Raw genomic sequence first — 18,959 nt, 5'->3', positions numbered from 1 at the left:
AAGAGGAATACATAAAGTGGTAAAACACTAGCAATGATAACTGAAATAGATCCATTCTGCACTTATATATAATGTCACACATTACTGGAAAATAACATGTTTTCCAGAATGCAAGTTATAATAATTTTGGAATGTCTTCCACAGCAAAAGGTTGTATGTACATTAAAAGTGAATATTATTATGTGATAATGAAACGTCTCACAACTCTTTAAGTTCTGTTCACACTTGATTTTGAGCCTACACTGCAGGGAAGGCTGTGACATATGCCACTGTACGGACAATCATTGTGCCAAAAACATAAATTGTATACTTGTGGTATATGTTTTTTACTACATAGGTAAGTCTAATACACTTTCCTAAACAGAGGTAAAAAGGTATGCCAACTAGAACTGAGCGGATTGATCCGCTGAGGAGTGCATTTGAGTCGAATTACATGACATTTGCAATTCCACGCAAATTTCAGCATTTTGAAATTTGAAAAAAAAAGTTGCCCGGTACCATTTGTCACACTGGAGAAGCATCAGTGAGGGGGCTTATGTCGGATTGTGTTATTCCTATAATAACCTTGCAGCTTAGAGATCACATCCCAGTTTATAAATTGGATTTTCATCCCCTGTACATTGGTGGTCAGTACAACATTGGGTCACTGGAGATCATTGGACCAGTGGAAGAACGTAAATAGTGACCCCAAATTCCTGTTCCATGGATACATTGTGTTTTTGGTTTATAATTCAGTACTTTATTCCCAAGATTATTTAGACCTTTAACTTCAAAAATGCATGAAGACTCTCTGGAGCTTTCTTTTGTCCTAGAGGCCCAGACTCTTAATTAGTGCTGAGCGAGCATACTCGAATAATGTATTCAAGTCCCCGGGCCTGCATGTCTCACGGCTGTTCGACAGTCATCACATCACACATGTGGGAATTTCCTAACAAACAGAGACTCCCTGCATGTGTTGCAGCTGTCGAACAGCCATGCGACATGCATCCGCGGTCCCTCAAACATATTTTTCAAGCACGCGAAGACACTTGGTTAGCATCCGAGAGTGCACCTTATCCTAGCACATTCGCTCATCACTACTCATAATCTCACATCTGGGTCATGGGGGCTTAGACTCATACTGCTGAACAAAAAGTTACCTTGGCCCCACAGAATAGCATAGTGTTGAGTGATGCTTGCTTGAGTTTTTTTTTTTTATTATTATTTTTATTGTTCTCTTGGTCAGTGTACAAAAAATATGGGACATCAAACCAGAAAAAGTACAAAAACAAAAGAATAAAAAAATGTACATTAGAAAAATAAATTACAATTCAATTTACAGAGACAAACTCAGCGTATTTATTTTATTCTTGTTTTCTTTTACTGAAATGATTTTTGTAAATTACTCACATCGTATATTTTTTGGCTTGTCTGCCCATCATACATTTACAATGGTCTAGCTGGGATACAACCAGACAATGAATCTGGTTAAAGTGGAATAAAAGAAACAACCTACTAAAAAAATCACATGCTATATACAAAGCCACAAGTCAGACATTTAACTTATTTGAAATGTTATTTGTTTTACTTTATAAAGCCATGGAGAAATAAATTGTTGTTGCCTTCTTTATCTAATCTTAAAAGTAAACAAGAAAACCTATTATAGGAGTTTAAAACTCACATATATAGATAATGATAGATAAATATAGATAGATAGATAATAGATAGATAGATAGATAGATAGATAGATAGATAGATGATAGTTAAAGATAGATAGATAATAGATAAATAGATAGATGATAAAGATAGAAAAAGATAGATAAAAATAGCTAGATAATAGATAGATGATAGATAATAGACAGATAGATAATAGATAGATAGATAGATAGATAGATAGATAGATAGATAGATAGATAGATAGATAGATAGTGGATATATACATATAAAGTATATACCTGATTGATTTGATTTGTGTCCGCTCGGGTATCTAAGACCAGTGATGTTATTAGGAATTTATGTTGTTTTTTGTTCTTTTATAAATTAAATAGAAAAAAATATGTAGAAAAATAACATCATGAGTTTTTGAGTAGTTAAATATTCTTTTTTATTACATTTAAATGACATTTTTTTAAAGTTAAAATTAAAGAGGGTTTTGCCATCGCAAATATTTAAAAAACCTGTCTACAGGTCAAAGAGCCCATTTTTTTTATTCCTGCTGCTCCCAAGTATTCCATTTATTTATTTATTTTATGTGCCATTTTCAGTTCCAGATATATGGGTCTTTTTATTTGAAATGCCCATAACGGTAATTTTTATGTTCCTTGGGGGAAGTGCTCACAGGATTCTCTGGGGCGTGTCTTAAGGCTGCCCTATATTAATAGTCTATGAGCAACACCCTTTGGTAAAGACCATAACATTTAGTATATTGGGCTTGTAAGCCCTCAATCCTCTTGGTATCTGTTGAAATATGTGTCTGCTCTGTTATGCGTTTATAGTCTGCAAGTCCCCTCTGAAATGTAAAGTGCTGCGGAATATGCAGGCGCTCTAGAAATAAAACTTATTATTATTATTAACAATAATAATATTATTGGGTGCATTAAATGACTGCATATACAGTCATATGGCCTAAAGTGCTGGCACCCTTGAAATTGTTTAAAAAAAATGAAGCATTTCTCCCAGAAAATTATTGCAGTTACACATGTTTTGTTATACACATGTTTATTTCCTTGGAAGAACACAAAAACAAAGAAAAAAAGCCAAATTGGACAAAAATGAATTGGACAAAATTGTTGGCACAACTAAATATTTGGTTGTATGCCCTTTGGAACATATAACGGCAACCAATCACTTCCTATAACCATCAACAAGCTTCTTACAACTCTCAACTGGAATTTTTGACCACTCTTCTTTTGGTCTCTCATTTCTGAAGGACGCCTTCTTCCAACAACAGTTTTAAGATCTCTCCACAAGTGTTCAATGGGATTTAGATCCACTACAGAACTCCCCAGCTCTTTGTTTCTATCTATCTCTTGGTGCTTTTTGAATTATGTTTGGGGTCACTGTCCTGTTGGAAGGCCCATGACCTTGGATGTAAACCCAGCTTTCTGACACTGGGCACTACACTACAAACCAAAACAATTTGGTAATCTTCAGATTTCATGATGTCTTTTGCACAGTCAAGGCACCCAGTTCCAGAGAAAGCAAAACAGCCTCAGAACATCTTTGAACCTCCACCGTATTTCACTGTAGGTACTGTGTTCTTTTATTTGTAGGCCTCATTTCTTTTTAGGTAAACAGTAGAATGATGTCCTTTACCAAAAAGCTCTATCTTGGTCTCATGTGTCCACAAGATGCTTTCCCAAAAGGATTTTGGCTTACTCACATACATTTTGGCAAAATGCAGTCTAGCTTTTTTATGTCTCTGTCAGCAGTGGGTTTCCTGCCATAGTGTTTAATTTCATTCAAATATTGACAGATAGTTTTCGCTGACACTGATGCACCCTGAGCCTGCAGAACAGCTTGAATTTCTTTGGAACTTGATTGGGGCTGATTATCCACCATTTGGATTCAAACTGTCATCAAATTTTCTCTACCGTTAACTTCCAGGTAGATTAGCTACAGTGCCATGGGTTGTAAACTTGTTCATCATATTGCGCACAGTGGCCAATCAACATCAGGATCTCTGGAAATGGACTTCTAACCTTGAGATTGTTGATAACAGTTTTGGTTCTCGAGTCCTTAGACAGTTCTCTTGTCTTATTTCTGTTTTCCATGCTTAGTCTGGTACACATAGACACACAATGCAATGGTTGAGTCAGCTTCTCCCCTTTTTATCTGGTTTCAGGTGTGATTTTCATATTAACCACAGCCGTTGCTTGCCACAGGTGAGTTTGAATGAGCATCACATGCTTGAAACAAAGTTGTTTACCCACATTTTTGGAAAGGTGCCAACAATTTTGTCGGGCCCATTTTTGGGGGTTAGTGGGAAATTATGTCCAATTTTTCTTTTTTTACTCAAAGGAAAGAAATGTGTACAACAAAACATGTGCAATTGCAATAATTTTCTGGAAGAAATACTTCAGTTTCTGGAACAATTTAAAAAGTGACTATATTTCTGTGTCAATTTATTAGGAAAAGAAAGAAAAAAGGATGAATACTTAGGAGGCAGCATAAATAAAATAAGGGCTAAAACTGGCTACTTTTTGTCCAAATGACGAGTTCCCTTTAGGGACTATTAGAGAGACCAGACTAATCTGACCCCAAAATGGAGATGTCTGCTTTCTGCAGGAAACTACTTATTAGCGCAATGGCTTTTCACTATCATCTATGAGGGAGATGGAAATGAAAGAACAGAGTACACCCCTATTCTTGGAATCATTGAGGTTTCAACAGTTGACTGGTATTGTATGTCCAATAGATAGGTCATAATTGTATGTCCTGGGAATGTTTTTACATTTTGTAACTTTTTTTAAAATTGCTTTATAAATCAATGTTTGCAAATAACATATCAAATATTCTGAGCTATAAAAAAAAGGAATGGGCTACTATTTTTTATACTAATTTACTGATATTTCTGAGCATTGTCTATTTACTATTTCCCGTTTTTTTTTATATATATATTGAAACTTCAACTTTTTCAACATTGGTAAACACAAATGACGTAAATCACAAATCCACAGGAGCATAAATACCGTTCTTGGAAAAACCACACTTATGAACTAGGGTTAACATGTGCAAATATTCTACGGATAATTCATCAATATAACTGTGTTTGCAAATATAATATAAACATATAAAATTACTTTATCAATAAACACTACAAAACCCACCTAAGTCTTTTTTTTTAAGTAGTCAGTCACACTTTGCATAGTTTGGCTACATTTTTATTTGAGCATGGTCATTTTCAAGAGAAATTACAAATTGAAAATTCAATAATACTTTTACAAAGACAAGTCAGGAAAGATTTTTTTGTCATGGTATTATACATTGTATTTAACAGTCCCTCTTTTTTTTTTTTTTTAGCTAAAAAACAAGATGAAGAAAGTGGAATTTTTTCAGTTGAAAATACAGTGTTTTCACAAGATCGTATCAAAAGTTCCCAAATTTGGAATTTCCAGTAATTGGAAAGAAGAAAAAAAAAAATAATAATAATAATAATAAAACAAAAATAAAATAATAAAATTGAAAAAAAAATCGCATTTCACAATTAATGTTTCAAAACACATAAATGCTCTTCTCTTTACGTAAAATTTGCCCAAGTGATCAACATCATGTTCCTTTTTTACTAAAATATATCTATATTGAAGAACTATTATACTGTACACTACAGTATGAAATAAATAAAATTAGGAAATATAAAATGAGCCACATAAATAAAATGTTATTTGACCTAAAATTAAATGAATGCAAAAAAAAGAAAAAAAAAATTGCAAATAAAACAATTTAAAAGTTTGGTGTAATACTGACAAAATTAATAAACAAAATAAAAATTACAGAAAAAAATTGCACAAACATATGTAAACTAAGGAACTGCCGCCTATTCTAATACTGACATGGGTGCTTCAAAGAACAGGGTAAGCTTAACACTGAAGCTGGTGCATTGGGTAACACATGTTACCTCCTTAACACTGTACAAGGATGGCACTTGCAGAAACACACAGATTAAAAGGTTTGCATATAAGGCTTTTTTTTCTTTAAAAACACCTTACAAAGGCTTTCTTAATAAATCACCTTTCTTTTTTACCACCATATCCTGGTCACTCTTAAGACTTCGAAATCTCCATTTTTTTTTACACATGCATCACTTCATGTTCCTTCACATTAAAAAAAAATAAAAAATAAAAATAAAAAAATAAAATTAAAATAGGCCTAAAATTGTGTGGTTATCTATTATGAAACTGAGAGTAGCAAAGTAAAGTTATGAAGGAGTTTTAATAAAAGTTGTATTGCAGTGCGAGCACCTTAAATTAAAGTGAAGTGATAATACTGATGTACAGCAGTGCGGGCACTTTTTTTTTTTTTTTTAATTTTTAAATGTATTAATATAAATTAGAAATATCTTTTTTTTAAGTCTGTAGTGATATATAAGTAGAGTGCAATTCGTACAATTAACTATTTTGTGCTTAAAGAATAAATGCTATTAAACACAGGGTTTAGTCTCTGAAACCACACAGTTTCTAGGCCTTTAATACTGTACAAAAAGTTTGCATAATGCAGTTCTCAACAAAGACCACCTCAAACTTCATTTAACTTTTTTTTTTGTTTTGTTTTGTTTCGTTTTTGGCAGAACTGCCCACCCCCCCCATCAGTTCATCTATACAGGCTTCGTGGAAGCTTCAGGCACGTGCATGAACAGCTTAAACACAGCAGAGTTTTCAAGCAGGTAACAAGACTACTGAAAAAAATCGGAAGCTTAAAATGCAGTAGTTTATTACATGCCATCCTCCATGTTTTCTTCTTCATGATCTGACTTTATTTCCATTTTACCATCCTCGGAACTATCGTCCATTGAATGTTCACCATTCTCTTCCTCGTCCCGGATCGTGTCCGGATCCGTGTCCATGCTCTTATTTTCGCTTTCTTCCTCTTCCTCCTCAAACTCTTCATCTCCATCCGGTCTTCCAAGTTTATCGTAAACATCCTCCACCTCTTTATCGTGCTCTCTTTCAATCTCTCCGTCTCTCAGCATACTTTCTCTTTCCTCTGAGTCAGAGTAGCCCTGAGGTGTAATACTCTGTAAGTAAGCTCGATTCATCAGCAGCTCTGTGGGTTCTAAATGACCCTTCTCTCTGGCTTCCCTCTCCGCGGCCTCCCTTTCTTCGGCCTCTCTTTTACAGTAGGAATACCTGTGGTTCATGTGCTGTGAGTAGGACCCAGAATGTGAGAAACGCTTCCCGCACTTGTCACATTGGTATGGCTTCTCGCCGGAGTGCAGACGTGAATGTTCTATTAGATGGTGTTTATGTTTAAATGCTTTTTTACAAATCTGACATTGGTGTGGCCTTTTTCCTGAAAAACAAGAAGAAACGGAATTATGTTAAATTTCATCCAAATAAGAAAATCTAAAACAAAATTCAGAAACCGTCATTGATGGTCAGTCCTCCAAACCCATGTTAAATTGCATCCATTTAAAGAGATTTAAAAAAAATATCCCAAAACTTTTTTTGGTCAATTTTCCAACATCCCATGCTAAAATGTACTTTAAAATTGCTCCATAATCGGCAGTAGACTATCTAAGAGATCAATGTTTTCAAGAGCAGTATGCACATTCTTCAGCCCAAGATTGGAACTTGAGAGTAACGCCGAGCCCAAACACATCTGGCTGATTCCAGGCTACAAATAGATTAAGAATGCCTTTCACACCTACCATAACGGCCATGCTTGACGTTGCATTCAAAAATAGACCTGACACTAAATGCTTGACAGCGTGATGCCAGGGCATAAGACTGGGACACATGATGCAACGTAGAGACATACAGGCGTTAATAGACACTACAGCTGCATTGCTCCGTGGGATGTAGGATAGTAGTGCTGAATGAAGAAGCGCTCCTGTATGTTTGCCCTACTACTTCATCCAGGAATGAGAAGCTTACTAGTATTATGTCTGCTATTTGACATTGTCAATCTAGAACACGTGTCCAGAAATAGTATCTGTGCTGAAAATCTGTTCCCAACACATAGACAATTGTCCTTGATTTGGTCTAGCAGTAGACAATTTTAGAGCTGTCAACTCCGTGGACAATGATTGGCCAAGCAGTAATTTCCTATGTGTCAAAAATTATCAGGGGGTAGAAACCAACCCAGATCTGGCAAATGCCAAAACGGGAGCAACAGGAGATAGTAGTGGAGTGAGCATATTTTGTTAAGGTTCCAACCCATGGAATTATTGATCATCTTATAGAACAAATTTGCGGTGGTACTAGGAAAGTACCACTGACTCCTTTTAGCTTTTTCTCGGTAGCGACATGGACTGTCATTGACTGTAATAGTCGTCAATGCAGCCACTTGGAGAAAACTAAGTGAAGCTCTTAGGAAATGGACACATGATAACACAACCCTTTCAAAAAGGCTTTGGCCAATTCTATGGTCTAATTTGATATTTGAACAGGACGATTTAGGCTGTGAATCATGACCATGTTTTACATATACAAAAGTTTGCATTGAGAACATTAATCCATGGCTCCGGTTACAAATATCTCTCTCTAAGGGCTTCTTTAGATGTCTGTGATAATCAGTCAGATGTCGAATCACAACACACAGACTGGCTGCACATCTCCTGACCCAAGTATGACAGCTTCATAGAAATATGTGAAGTTGTCACACTCTGGTCAGGAGAGGTACTGCCAATCCGTGCACTGCGATCCGCCAACAAACCGATTATCACAGACATCTGAAAGAGCTCTTACATTCAATTCTACCTGACACTTTTCATCATACACTGGGAGTAGGAAACATATTTGATTTTAGATCTAAAGAAAATTTTCGTAATATAAATGAAAACAAAGAATTGGAAGGAATGTAGAAAACAATTTTAGAAAATTTGGAAAAACTCCACTGGAAAATTGGACATTTAGGTTGGGTAAAAATTTGCTGTTCCTCATCTCCTAGTACCTATTATAATTATGGATTGATAATAGTACGGAGAAAACGTTGCTAAACGATAGAAGAAAGCCACTGTTCTCTAGGAAATAAAGTACGGTAATTTTGGTTTGCCGTCAGTAGCTGAGTTAACATTACTGAACTCTACAAGAAAGGAGAAAGATTCTTTTCTCGAGACTGAATATCACTGCAAGTGATCTCTGTTTGCATCTCTTAATGAAGGTTTTTAAAGCGTTCCTCAAATAAAAGAAAGTGCACTGGTGTGAAAGGATATTTCATTACTTTTTAATAGTGAGCATTAAAGTGCTGAAGCCATAACTGGTTTTCTATTGAACAATTGTAATGAGACGAGCAAATCGCGACTTTAAATTGCTTGAATTTTTATGAATCGACCTCAAAGTGAGCAAAAAGAATGTACGACGGCAGCCCGGGCTGGTGTGTAACTAGAGGCTATGTACACCTGCTGTGTCAGCACCAGAACGAGAATGACAGAAGAGAAGAATGCAAACATTAGGGGTAGGCTGGCAGGGAATGGCGGGAGGGTGGCGGTGTTGGCGGTGGTGGGGGGCTCTTGTCATATTAATTATCTGGGAGGATCACATACCAGGCCAGCAGAAAGAGCCAGATTTTAAAAAATGTGCAGCTGCTTCAGAACCTCTTAAAGCACACAGAGCTTCAAACATCTACACTTTTTGCAAAGTTTCTTTATTGCACAAGTGATTCTGAGGCATCTGGAAGCAAAAATAGCCTAAGTGGCAAATGGTTTACTATAACATTGTGACTGGCACTTATTCTTGCAATATAGATATGAGACCTCAGACTTCCCAGTTAATGTGCATGATAAATTTGGCTAAATATTCAAATTATTTCAATATAAGGTGGGTGGGTATATGTAGCTACCAGATCACCTGGTTGGGTCCTTGTCTTCTCCCATTGCATAGAGTGATATACCTTGTCCATTGACTTCCATTGCAAAAAGGATATAGAGTTGTATACTTTTACACTTTGTGTCAGCATATACTGGGCCATCATATGCCAAAAGTTCACTCGTTAGACATATTCTGGGTACATGGGACCTATGGATTTGTGGAGCATATGTTGTTGGGAAATTTCACAATACAAGATGTTGATAGAGACTTACAGGGCTTATCCAAGACTTTTATTATTTCAGGCAGGTAGTTGCTAACTAGCTTCCTGTTCTACATGGGATGATCTCTGATGGCTCACATTGGCAATATTGCTGCTTCAATTCACCACTCGTCATCAGAGTAGCTCTCCCTCTTCTGGTCTGCTCTGTCGATGAGGCATCACTACAGAAGTCATGATTTGACAACTGGCTCCCTGAAGTTCGGCAGCGGGGATCCAACTGTTAATCAACATGACATTGGCAAAGACGTCCTGTCAACAGAGCAGAATGGAAGAAAACACGCAGCTCTGTAGATGGGATATGGGATAACTTGTTGATTGGTAGAGGTCTGATCACTGCTCAATGCTCAATCACTGCTCCATGCATTCCCTATTGGGCTGCCGAGGGTTACTGTTGGCTTTTTCTAGCAGCCCCATAGAGAATGAATGGAGCTGCAGTCGGACATCAAACCTGCTGCTCCATATTGGAGCTAAAAGTGTCCTGTCGGGGATAAAAGTTCCCCCATTTTGTTGATCAGTGCAGGTGCCACTGGTTGGACCCCCAACTAATGAGTATGTGATAACTTGATTCACACCTTTAAGATTAGCAGCAATGCAGCCATTAATGGCACGTCAGATTTGGATTGGTCTGACCAGGCTAAAGTGGCAAATCAGATGAATAAGCTGAAAAAAAAATAACTGCAAATTATTGGCTGATTTCAGTTCCTCCCATTATACATCATACAGCTAATGAGCAGCCAAAAAAATCCCATATGGTGAGTAACCATTTCAGACGAAAAAACAAACGGATGAGTAACAATTAGCCATTTCTTCCAACTGTTTGCCTAAAAGCAAAATGCAAGATATCTACTTCCTCAGTAGCTTGAGAAGAGAACTACTAACGGTGTTTAAAAGACTGTCCTTTTAAGAATATGTGTAAATCTATATTTATATGCATAGTAGGATTTGCAGATGAAGGAACGGGCGAGCAATGTATTTACCTGTATGTTCGTATTTGTGTCTCAAGAGGGAGCTACTTTTCTGGAATGTCTTATCACATAAATCACAAGCGTACATGCCACTCTCTGTCTTTTTAATCTTCTTTCGACTCAGGCAGGAGTCAGAATCCGTCAAATCATCTAGACCTGACATGTAATCCGGGGTTCCATCAAGCATTTCACCCTACAATCCAACAAATTATCGTTAGTGTGTTTATTAAACGTTGATGCGGTTCTAAAACTAATGAAAATCTCTGCGCCGTCATTAAAAATATTGTTTTATTCAAACTTGAGCATATTAATTTTTATCAGACAATAAACACTGCGAGAAGAAGTGAATTTGTTTTCATTTTTCTCCTTTCAAAAAAAAAAAGTTAAAAAAAAAATTGTATAATTGAATTTTATGATCAGATGCAAAATGTTATTACACAATCCATTTAAGTTTATGTCTGCTGACAAGATGCCCTAAGCGTAATATTTAATTTTGTAATTTAAAATGGAGAATATTTTTTTTTTTATCAATGTTCGACGTCCACATGCCTTCAGCATTAGAGGATGATGAAAGTGCGTTGGTAAATCATTCGGTGTATTTAGATTTATTTTCGACATGACTACAGAGAGCACTCGCGTACGTTTACATCGTACATATGGCTTCGTCTATTTGACTTCTAATTAATTAATAGAAAGCAGATTACTTTGGCTTTGTGGGGTGGATGCACTTTAATTTAAGTTCTAGATAAGGCTATAAAACTTGAAGGCATATTCTTTGTCTTGTGTACGGAACCAAATCTCATTGAAATGAAGCAGTAGGTCTCGCTGTGCAATTTACCTTCAGTTTGATACCATGTAAAAAAAATTTTGGACAACGGTGAAAAACTTTCCAGGTTTTTTTTTTTTAATTTTAACTCTGAATTAAAACTTCACCTCAATTATAGACAATATCAAACTAAACCTTCGAATATGTTCAAAAACTCTTCAGAATATCGTCTTCATTTCCAGCTTTTTTTCCTTTGATTTTGGAGGATACAATCTTATCCATTCACAGTCGGCAATAATGTTAAAAAGACCCGAGCCTCAAAAATGTAACTGGCAAAAATGTAAATTAAAGTTTGGCTCAAAGTAGTTGTCTGATTCACCTTTTCATTTTTTTTTCTTAAAATTCATCCTATTGTCACATTTGGCTAAATTAGAAATTGTTTGAAAATTGTTTGAAAATATTTTAGGTTTTTAATTTTTATCAACCTATATTTGGTACTTTTTACTTGTTGCATCTTAAAGGGAATCTGTCAGTGGATTTTTGCTATTTAATCTCCAGACAGCAGGAGATAGAGGCTGAAACACAGAATTTAGGGATGTATCCCTTGTCAAAGTGCCTGCTGTTGTTTATTAACGGTGAAGGATTTATCACTAGAAGATTAACATTGACGAACTACCCTAATCCGGCAACGCCCCTCCTGTGATAAGCAACTCACTGTCTATGGACTTTGTACACAGAGAGCCTGGTGTGGGTGGAGTTATCTTTCTCAGCTCTGCTTCACAGCTCTGCTTCATTTTACTGTAAATCTAAAAGCTCTGAATGTGTCAGAACAGCTGCAACGCGAAACCTAATTGATTCATTGTTGGATTCAGCTTCTCTTTGCCTACATCAGGCTGCTCTCAGATGAGGTAGCAAAAATCTGCTGACAGATTACCTTTAAGGCTTCCTCCCCTAAACTCCCTGTACACATTAGACTAAAGTTGGCAAATCCTGCTGATACCGATGGGATAGGCCGACGGTCCCTGCTGATACCGATTGGATAGGCCGACGGTCTGGTCAACGATTTTCTTATAGAGAACCCAGAAGTGCTTTTTGTGTGGTGAAACATAGTTTTTGTCCGACAGCTATGTGATGTGCATGGGGGCCTTTAGTCATTTCAGATACAGGATTAGAGTAGGTTGACCAACACTTTGGCCATATTTTTATTTACTTAAATACATATATTTGAAGCTTTAACATTTATATATATTATGTATTTATTTTTTCATTAAAAATGTTGCACTGTGACTTTGACAGGCTTTTTGTTTCTCTGGAAATTTAACTTTGAAGTGGTCTGTGGTCATAAATTAGGAGAGAAAGTCAAAAATAGAAAGAAAAAATTTAGGGCAGCAAGGAGGGGATCAATGGTGAATACTGGGATCCTGGGTTCAAATCTCATCAAGGACAATATATGCAAGGAGTTTTGTACGTTCTCTTCGTAATTATGTGAGTTTCATCCTCTACTTGAAAGACATACTGATAGGGAATCTAAGGAATTTTGGTTGTGAGCCCAATGGGGACAGCGATAATACAGTCTGTGGAATATGATGGCGCTATATAAGCAAGAGCATAATAAATAAAGCATAACCTCTCCTATTAAGACCTTCAGAATAAGCTAAGTGACAAATTCTCCGCTAATTAATTCCGCAGCCAGGAATAAATGGTACAACATAGAGGCAAATGTTGCAAAAATGTTTTCATGAAACCCAATTACCAAAATGATTTTAGGTAAGAAAAAAATTAATTTCCCCATAGGTGGAGAACCCCTTTACTTAACTATTCTATCATTGTAAGGATTATTTGGGTTTTCAAACTTGGACTTTAACCATTGAGGAAATTATAGCATATACTCGTAATATGTCATTACTTCCAATGAAAGAAAAAACCTTTTTCATTTAGTCAGATTGGTGTGAACGTCTTAACGGGTTTTTTAGATTACATAAAGTGATGCATTATCGCCTGAATATGTCATGACATTAAGATCAGTAGAGATATGACCTCTGGGACACCAACAAAACGTAGCACTGCGTCCCTTTCTAAAAAAAATTCCTACACAATGGTGCTTGTGGCCACAAAGATCTGCAGGGAGCAAAATTTTGCCTTATTCACCTAAATAGAGGCAGTTCTCTACCCAGCTGGGGGCCACAACACTGCACTCCCTCCATTCTTAAAGATTAGACCCCTTTAATCACAAAGTAATGGAATATGCTTGTAATATTCCATCACTTTATGAAATAGGAAAACCCCTTAAAGTTTGGGATTGAGACCATCAAAGTAAAAAGAAGGTGATTGAGAAAGTAGCTGAATATATGTATTAAACTTTCTAAATTCTCCACCTTCACCAAGTATAGATGACAATTACATTTATCCAACAAAGGTTGCATGGTATGGATTTCTTTCTGATCCTTTCTTGCCTGCAGACATCTTATACTCCCCGTATCTACCAGCTTAAGCATTGAGAAATTGGAATCTAACTTTCGGCTTCTTCAACTAGATCTCCTTATTTAAACCTGGGGACATCTCTATACTGAAGTCTACAGGCTGCATAGTATCCAAAAATTGTTTAAGTACATAACTCAATTTTTGTTAAATTGTAAATCTGTCCATAGACATGAGATAGAGAGAGAGCAGCAGAAGACTAAAAATTAATACAAATTGTTGGGAGTCATCTATGTGGGCTGATAATTTTCTCATGTCTTTGGGCAGCTTCACTATCAAACTTTCCAAAATCAATATATTCTGGTTCATCAGATATATCAACATGGTATACTGTTGCCAATAAAGAGCTGTATTTTATTAAAATGATAGGAAAAGCTTCAAAAAGCTTGGGGAAAAACAAGATCTAAAAAATGTACAAGTATAACATACACATAAAAACTACCTGAAATCCCTGTTTCCGCTGATATTTCCTCCTCTGTTGCATATCGGCAAATGTAGCTGCTCCAGTTGGGTATGTGTAGGCCATATGTGGAAGGAAGCTCATGTGATCAAGCCCTGGATAGTGTCGTAACCCAGGAATACTCGCCTGTACTGGAGGCATGAAAGTGGCTGGTGGAAAGGCGCTCTGTGGTGGAAGCGCCGTGTACAAAGGTTTACCACTAAATGGATTCAGACCAAATAGCGGGTTAGTGCTTTTGTCCAGATTATTAGAATGGCAAAATTCTTTCTTAATGTACGTTAAGTTCAAGGGCTCATCTACCATGTCAGAAGATATAGGAACATTGTTATGTTCGATTGTGATGTTATTAGGTTTGGTTTTGTTCCTTGTGGCTATAACATTTTTCATTTCCTTCATTTGTCTTGGAACAGATAAGTCCAAAGGCTCAGCTTGAAGCTCCTCTGAGGAAAAACTGTTTGGAGTGTAAGAACTACTATGGGAGTTTTTAGAAGATGTGGAAGAAAGATTTAAAGGAGATGGAGTATTGCTCCTAGAGTGGTCCAATTTATCAATGACTGGCTTCAGACCAGCAAAATGACTAGGTTTTGTTAGCCTGAGAGGCGTATCACAATTAGATACCCGATTATGAAGTTCTGCTATAGACGGTGAAGTGATAGAATCCACAGGTTTTACTGGTGATCTGGCTGACATAGAGTCTTTAGTGGGAGTGGTGGTTACTGGAGCCACTTCCACACTGGTCCTTTCCAAAGACGGCGACCTGGAAGTTGCATATTGGTAGACTTTTCTTTGTTCAAACCAGTCCTTCACAAATTCCTGAGGAAGGCCAACTGCTATGGAAATTTTCAGTAGTTCATCAGAGTTAGGTTCCATATTCATAGCATAATAAGCTTTAAGTACAGACATGTGGTCCTTGTATGGGTTGATCGGGCTAGTCATTCCTTTCTCGGAAAGTACCGACGACAGCAGGAGTGCTTGTTTCTCAGCAAACATTCCCTGTTTATTGAGAATCAGGTTTTCACTAGGTTGGAGGACTGCTTTTATTTCTTCATTCATTTTACACAAATATCGTTCATGTTGATGTAAAGGAATGGGGCCGTTAAAACTTTCTTTACAAAACTGGCAAGAAAATGGAGTGGATATAATATGGCTCTCTAACATCTTTTCTTCACTTACAAGGTCTATCAACGTACGTAACTTTTCCTTCTTAAAACTGTTAAATGGCCTTCTTGAATCAGTGGTCAAGCTCTGTAAACAAGCTTTGGCTTCATTCACCTTCTCCAACGTATAGTCTATAATACTTTTAGTGGCACCATTATGACTCACTACAGGAAGACCGACTTGTGGAATACTAGGAGACGTCATACCTTCATCTCCTTGAGGTCCTGGTTCCTTAATGTGATATCCCTTCATCTTTGTCATCTCATCAGCTTTGTATTCCATCTTCTGTCTCGAAACCGTGTTGTCCACAATTTCTAAGACCTTCTGCACTTCGCTTAAATTACTGCTTATGGTTGGATACCCAAGTAGCGCTGCTTCCATCCCTATGTTTAAGTGCTGCATTGGACTTTGGGCTGAGGAGTGAATTCCCAAGGGACTCGTTGCTCCAAGACCACCATTCATGAATGGAAGAGGACCATTAAACCCGTGAGTGGCTGCCATGAGAAGTTTATAATCATTATAATCTAGTGTTTCAGTCTTGATCTTCAACAAGCCGGAAGATTCAGTCATACCGAGTGGTTTACCATTCTCCAGTTTGTGCCGGAGCTGTGTTATGGCTGAGTTGGTGGGAGATGAAGACACAGAGTTAGGAGATGAACCCGCCTTCATGTTGTTTCTCATCCTCCCGTTCACAGAGATTAGGCCAATGCACTTTTTACTGCTAATGTGTGAACTGTAGGAACCTGAATGGGAGAAGCGTTTCTTGCAATTTGGGCATTCATAAGGTTTCTCCCCTGCAGAGAAAAATTAAAATTAAAAAATGTGCCATAAGCTTATAAGCATTAGAAAAATAAAGTTTGATGTATCCATTTTTCTGTGTTTTTTCATTGCATGTTTTAACTTGATAGAAAATATTAACATTGGCTAGTTAATTTTTACTGTGTGGCAATTATTTAGAGGTAAGCTAAAAGTTAGTAAGACAACCCCACTAGGAATAACTGAAATCTACCCAAAAAGTTAGTAAAAATTAGTCACATTTCATTAATAGAAATCCACCCAAATAATTTGTAGAAATTAGACGTTTCTATCAATAAAACTTACACACTTACCGCTATGTATTCGCAGGTGTTCTTTTAAATGGTGTTTGTACTTGAACGCCTTGCCACACTCTGTGCACTTGAACTTCCGATTACTAGCTCCCTGGGTCAACAATTGGTGCTGTGGACAAACAAAAATTAAATTGTAAATTTAGTTTAAAAGTAGAAAAAAATCTGTAAAATACAATTTTTTCACTAATGAGTCTTTTCTTAACACAGTAGGACAAAATTCCAAAAATCAAATAAAATTTTTCGACAATTAACAACTCCAATTTGCAAGATGTCTAATAAATGTCTACATTCCCTGATTTTTTTTTTCTTTTTACATAGCATATGTGCTTTTTACTTTCATAAATTGCTCAGAGTAACAGGAGACGCATAATGCAGCCCCTGCAAAGAACAGATTGTGCCAAAAGAGGAAATCAGGTGTACGTTGAAAGCATTACAGAAATATATGAGTTGTGACAGAGAATGTTGAAATAACGCAGTGTCGATGCTCAAGGTATGTCAGTTAGCTTCAAGCAGTAAGGACACAAAAGCTTCACACAAAAAAAGCTCAGAAGCAGTATGACAACTGCTGGGGTGTACTGAGTCTTCCCACATTCCTAGTGAGACAGATGGTGTACACAGGACACAGGGAGGTTTGTTCAAACACCAGCAACCTTCAAAGATCAAGCCTAGCCCAACCCGTCGAGCGCCATTGAGGGACCACGGTTCATATGTTGCCGAGTTGCATAAACAAACAGCAACAGCTGCTTGTCCTCCCCCCATGGCCCTCAGAGGACCACTATAAACTTTAGTTGTGCCACTGTTAATATGATACAATCATTTTAATTTACTAATTGTAAATGCCACGAGCAAATGAGGGGACTTTTCAACACCAAAGCTTTCTATTCATACCGCGCCAGCACAATCGTCATGTTCGCATTTAAGGTTCAGCTATGGTACACACTGGTAAAATATGTAAATAATATTGACATGTTTCAATTGTTTGACGTCTACAGAGTTTGCATTTTACGCTTAAATACTCTCAATTTGGCTTTGAAAATTATGCAAAAATATCAGAATAATTGGAAAACAAAATTTCAAGATTTATTAAAAATCATACAGATATTTTCTTTTTCTTTTTGTTCGGCTTTTAATGATGAAACTTTACAAATATTTAGCAATCATCTTATGAACATTTCTCTGATCTTCTCAAAACAAATTATTGGCAATACCGATAAGTCATACCACCTTGAACTGGTAATACTCAAAACTAAAATGTTTACGGTGTCAAAACTGCTTGTGATTACAAAATTTTGCAAGTTTCAATATTTTCCCTAGAGCTGAGTGAATCTCTCGAAGCTTGATTCAGGGGTGAAATTTGATTTCCATTGAATAAATTTGAAACTAATTGAATCCAGTTTAAAAATAATCTTATATCTGTCCTCAAATGAGCTCTTCTATCTTATTTTTTCTAACTTTCTTTCTGCCGGGGTCTTCCATTCACTAGGTCCCACACCGTCACTTGGGATGTGATGAACGTCATTCACATGCGTCATGCTACCTTTGATGGCGATGGGCCTAGTGAATGGTAGATGTGGCCGCAAGAAAGAAAGAGGATAGATCTTAGAAGATAGAGAAGCCGATAGGAAGTCCAGCAAAAAGACGTCTACGGGAGAGCTGAATTGCAAAAAATGTGGATTCTTGTAAAACCGTTTTTTTTTGTTTTTTTTAATTTTGTTGCAATGACATTGATTCACTCATCCATACTAAGCAGCTACCATTATTACTACAGTGATAGATGTTAAATCACTGATGCTAGATTTTTTGTATAGAGTGGGAAGAAATTCTAGTTTTGGCATCTAGGTTGTTTACTTGGGAACTTTTTGAGATTAAATATTTATATTCGAAAGTCAACCTTCTAGGAGCTACTTTTTCAATATTGACCAATGAAAGCTTACCCTATACAGATTTAGAATGAAAACTTATGATTGGTTGCTTCATTTTTTTTTTTTTGAAAACACACCCAGGCACATGTTAATATTAGAGATTAAAGCTTCGGCTCCAGCTCTTCCAGCAATGACAGCACATATTCCACTTACGACACTGTCATTGACATGCAGTCACATAATAACACAGATGTCTTAGCCCCATGACTCATTACGGAACAAGAAAATTCCACGCACATTATTATTTTTCATCATTTTTTCATCCAGGAGGACGAAGCGCATTTGGAAGTTAACGCTTGTTTTGTAACATTTTGCCGAATGACTAAAGAAAACCTGAGCGACAGTAACTTCTCTTACATCCCGTTAATTAAAAAT

General features: G+C 36.7%; 1 protein-coding gene across 3 annotated transcripts in view; it reads right to left on the bottom strand.

The window, feature by feature from the left end:
• Positions 1-1,187: 1,187 nt before the first annotated feature.
• Positions 1,188-18,959, bottom strand: part of ZEB2 (zinc finger E-box binding homeobox 2) — a 175,536-nt gene continuing 157,764 nt past the window's right edge. For all 3 annotated transcript variants that reach the window (XM_077273008.1, XM_077273010.1, XM_077273009.1), the window contains 4 exons: positions 16,663-16,771; positions 14,378-16,347; positions 10,704-10,884; positions 1,188-6,987 (listed from right to left, as the gene is read on the bottom strand). In XM_077273008.1, the coding sequence (XP_077129123.1) occupies positions 6,410-6,987; positions 10,704-10,884; positions 14,378-16,347; positions 16,663-16,771 (2,838 nt within the window). In that variant the 3' untranslated portion in view covers positions 1,188-6,409. The remainder of the gene's footprint in view (positions 6,988-10,703; positions 10,885-14,377; positions 16,348-16,662; positions 16,772-18,959) is intronic.

Source organism: Ranitomeya variabilis, chromosome 7 (assembly GCF_051348905.1).
Source record: "Ranitomeya variabilis isolate aRanVar5 chromosome 7, aRanVar5.hap1, whole genome shotgun sequence".
In the NCBI taxonomy this organism is placed as follows: Eukaryota; Metazoa; Chordata; class Amphibia; order Anura; family Dendrobatidae; genus Ranitomeya; species Ranitomeya variabilis.
This window is presented reverse-complemented; position numbering and strand designations above follow the sequence as displayed.